At 37.0% G+C, this 3,723-nt stretch overlaps 1 protein-coding gene across 1 annotated transcript; it reads left to right on the top strand.

The window, feature by feature from the left end:
- Positions 1–353: 353 nt before the first annotated feature.
- On the top strand, positions 354–2,437 carry LOC145006685 (uncharacterized). The gene is made up of 7 exons (XM_078965755.1): positions 354–515; positions 602–742; positions 821–1,207; positions 1,289–1,538; positions 1,698–1,902; positions 1,951–2,179; positions 2,267–2,437. The coding sequence occupies exons 1-7, from the start codon at positions 354–356 to the stop codon at positions 2,435–2,437; spliced, it is 1,545 nt and encodes a 514-aa protein (XP_078821881.1).
- Positions 2,438–3,723: the final 1,286 nt, after the last annotated feature.

The following is a 3,723-nucleotide window of genomic DNA, read 5'->3' as shown; positions in this document are numbered from 1 at the left end:
GCCATGGTTATGAGGATAGTGGAGATGATTCTGATGACAGTGAATACAATGTGGATGAGTCTAACATACAATTTGATGTAGATGTAGACATGATTGAATTCCATAATGATGTTGATGTAGATGAACATGGAATCTTGAACAATCATTCAAAAGATGAAGGGATTGACATGGTTGATGAGGAGTTGGAAGTTATTGCCACTGATGATTATTAATTTGCAGGATTTCATGAAGATGATAGGAAGAGACTGCTATAAGAGTTGAGTAAGTCAAGTACATGCTCACATGGAAAGGTTCATGTTAAACCATTTCAGATTGGCCAGGTCTTCAAAACCAAGCTTGATGTTAAAAACTACATGAACTCACATGTTGTAGCAACAAGGAGGTCTTTATACCTAGCCAAAAATGAAAAAATCCGGATTAGGGTGAAATGTAAAGGTGTTGTAAGTAAGCCTTCTACAGGAGTTGATGGTGGTGGGCCCTCAACTAGAAGCATGGCAAAGTGTAAGGGTATAGATGTAATTGCCAATAAAGGTACATATCCATGGGCAGTCTAAATATCGAGGGCTAATGAAAATCAGGATTGTTGGTGAAAACAATACAGGATGAGTATAAATGTTTGCAAACAAGGGCGGTTAAAGCTTGCACTTCTAGATACATAGCAAACTTAATTGTTCAACAAATACAGAGTAACCCTAAAATTCCAGTGAAAGCTTTACAAGAAGAGTTGTGCAAGAAACTGGAGGTAGGAATGTCATTGCAAAAGGTTGCTAGGGCAAAGTCAATGGTTGAGCATATCATTAGTGGGGACTACTAAGTACAGTATGGATTTTTGAGGGATCATGTGTTGGAGCTACTCAACACTAATCTTGGTACAACAGTTCGGATTGATGTGTATCCAGAAACCTCCATGTCTATTACCACAAGAACTTTTAGAAGATTATATGTCTGTTTAGGTGCATTAAAGTTAGGATTCAAATCTGGTTTAAGAGATTTTCTAGGTGTGGATGGTACTTTCATGAAGGGCCCTTACCCTGGGCAAGTGTTAACTGTTGTAGGGTTGGACTCAAACAGTGGCATATACCATGTAGCATATGTAGTGGTAGAGACAGAATCAACAAGTAGTTGGACCTGGTTTTTGGAACTGTTAGGAGAAAATCTGGATCTGGGACCAAATTCAAACTTTACCTTCATTTCAGATAGACAAAAGGTGTGTATCACCTAAATTTTTTTATTACCTTTTCTAAATACATTTGGTTAACTGATGTTGCATACATTAACTTTTGTTTAGGGAATAATACCAGCAATGGAGAAGGTATTCCCTAGTGCAGAACACAGGTTCTGTTTGAGGCATATCCAGGAAAACATGAAGAAATCGTGGAAAGGAAAAGACTTAACTGACCAGATTTGGGAGTGTGGTAGAGCAACAACAGTCAATCATTTTAACAGAGCAATGGATGAGTTGAAGAAGATCAATGCAGAGGCTCATGCTTGGGTGTCTAAGATCCCAGCAAACACTTGGGCTAAATCTCACTTTAGTGGTAAGTTTCTAGAATTTTATTGAGAAATGATAATCTTCCCTATTGTGTCTTTACTATATGTGTAATTGTCTTATCTTAATATCTATTATTCAAGAAGGGCACATACCGATTGTTTGTTGAATAACCTTTGTGAGGTATTCAATTCTAAGCTTGATGAAGGTAGGGATAAACCTATTATCACTTGCTTAGAGTATATTAGAGAGTATCTCATGAAGAGGTTATGTGTGGTGAAAAAGGAAATAGATAAGTGTGAAGGACTTCTAACCCCTACTACAACTACACTGTTTGAAAAGATTAAGACTGATGCATCAAAGTATGTGGCTAAATACAATGGGGCAGGAAAGTTCCAAGTGGCAAGCACATGGTAAGACCAATATGTGGTAAACTTGAATGATCAAAGTTGCAGTTGTAGGTTTTGGGAGATTACAGGTTTCCCATGTAGACATGTTGTTTGTGCTATATGGGACAAAATTGAAAATGGTGAAAATGCCCCACATGTTGATGAATGGGTCCATCCTTGCTATAGGTTATCAACATGGAAAGCCATGTATTTCAACAAAATTGATCCATTGAATGGACGTACAATGTGGCCTAAAAGTGACTGCCCATTCACTTTACTTCCACCAAAACATAAGACACATGTTTGTATTTAAAGTACACCAAATATATAGTATACATGTGAACATGGAATGAATTCAATTTTAACTATAGTATATCAATATGTGTAGGTTGGTAGGCCTAAGAAGAAGAGAAGGAGGGGTGTTGATGAGCCAAACAGCCAAGCTGGTAGATTGAGCAGGAAATATTTGGTAGTCACTTGTTCAAAGTGTCATAACAAAGGGCACAATTCCAGAACATGTAAAGGGAAGGGAGGCAGTGGTGAAGTTGGAGGGGGCTGAAAATTATTTTTAGTGGTTATTAGGATGCCGGTATTGTAAGTATTTAGAAACTTAAGTCATGTGTACTTGTTTGAAGATGTGTTAAGAACTTGAAAACTTTGCATGTAATGCTTGTGTTGTAGGTCTTTTGAAAACTTTGCATCATGGTTGTGTTAAGAACTTTATAACTTTGAATGTAATGGTGTGTATGCACTTTTCGTAATGAATTAATATGTTTAGTGTACTACCCTTCACGGATCAATTAATAACATTCTATATTTCAATTGCAAATGAAAACCATCTTCAAGATGCATTTACAATACACTTAACAATTGCATTTCAAAAACATTCAAGAAGTTGAACAATGAACTATAACAAACAATATTCCATTACCATTACCATTACCACTGCATTACACATTAATCCGATGCATAAACCAAATACAACAATACCAATTCCAAAACTACCTACATAAACTGAAAGCAAAAAAACCCTATCCGATTAAAAAAAAACCCTACAATGGTTACAAACCAAAAACCAAAACTCCATTACCATCCAAACCTTCACAGGATACTTAGAGATTAAAATAATACCAAAAAAACACCCATGAACAAAAAAAAATCAGTTGGTAGTTCCACAATTGTGCAGTTACAATGGCGACCCTCTCTTCCAATCGATTCTTTGATCTTATCAAACTTGGAATCACCACCAATGACCTAGCACACATAGGAGGATCAGACCATCGAATGAAACCACATCTTCTACAGTTCCAAAATTGTCTTCCAGGGTTACGATTCGTCCATGAAGTGATCTTCGTTGCTTCATTCCCACACCTGCAAGTCACCATCTTTGAATCAGAAGGGATTCGATGTCGTGAAGGGTGAAACGGTTGGTCGAGCAACAGTGGAAAGGAGGAGATGAGAGATGAGGATTGATAAAGCTAAAGGGGAAACCAAAAATTGAACATGCAATTTCTTTTAAAGAGAAAAGGTTACAACTGAAATGACGAAATTACCATTGTAATATTTTATTAGAAAATGAGTTAACGATGAAATGCTAACGGAGTGAGCCGGAAGGACCATTTGTTAAAAGTTTTGAGACCACAGGGACCATCTGTGAGGTTTTTTGAACTTAGGGACTAAACTTGATATTTTTGGAAACCATAGGGACCATTTTTGAAGTTTTGTCAAAATAAAATAAAAGTTCATATCCCTACCCTCTCTCTCTCTCTCTCTCTCTCTCTCTCTCTCTCTCTTTCTTTCTCTCTCTCCAATTGTTCTCCTCCCTTCTTGGTTTGTTCTTCATGG

This window comes from Lactuca saligna, chromosome 7, assembly GCF_052625555.1.
Source record: "Lactuca saligna cultivar CGN05327 chromosome 7, ASM5262555v1, whole genome shotgun sequence".
Classification (NCBI taxonomy): Eukaryota; Viridiplantae; Streptophyta; class Magnoliopsida; order Asterales; family Asteraceae; genus Lactuca; species Lactuca saligna.
Note: the sequence above shows the minus strand (reverse complement) of the source record. Positions and strands in the feature narration are given on the sequence as shown.

Bases quoted from the DNA above. Each gene is read 5' to 3' on its own strand.
- LOC145006685 (XM_078965755.1), top strand. From the start codon at position 354: ATGAACTCACATGTTGTAGCAACAAGGAGGTCTTTATACCTAGCCAAA. The intron at 1,208-1,288 runs GTGTGTATCACC...ACTTTTGTTTAG, and splicing joins TCATTTCAGATAGACAAAAG to GGAATAATACCAGCAATGGA. The intron at 1,539-1,697 runs GTAAGTTTCTAG...AGCTTGATGAAG, and splicing joins GGCTAAATCTCACTTTAGTG to GTAGGGATAAACCTATTATC.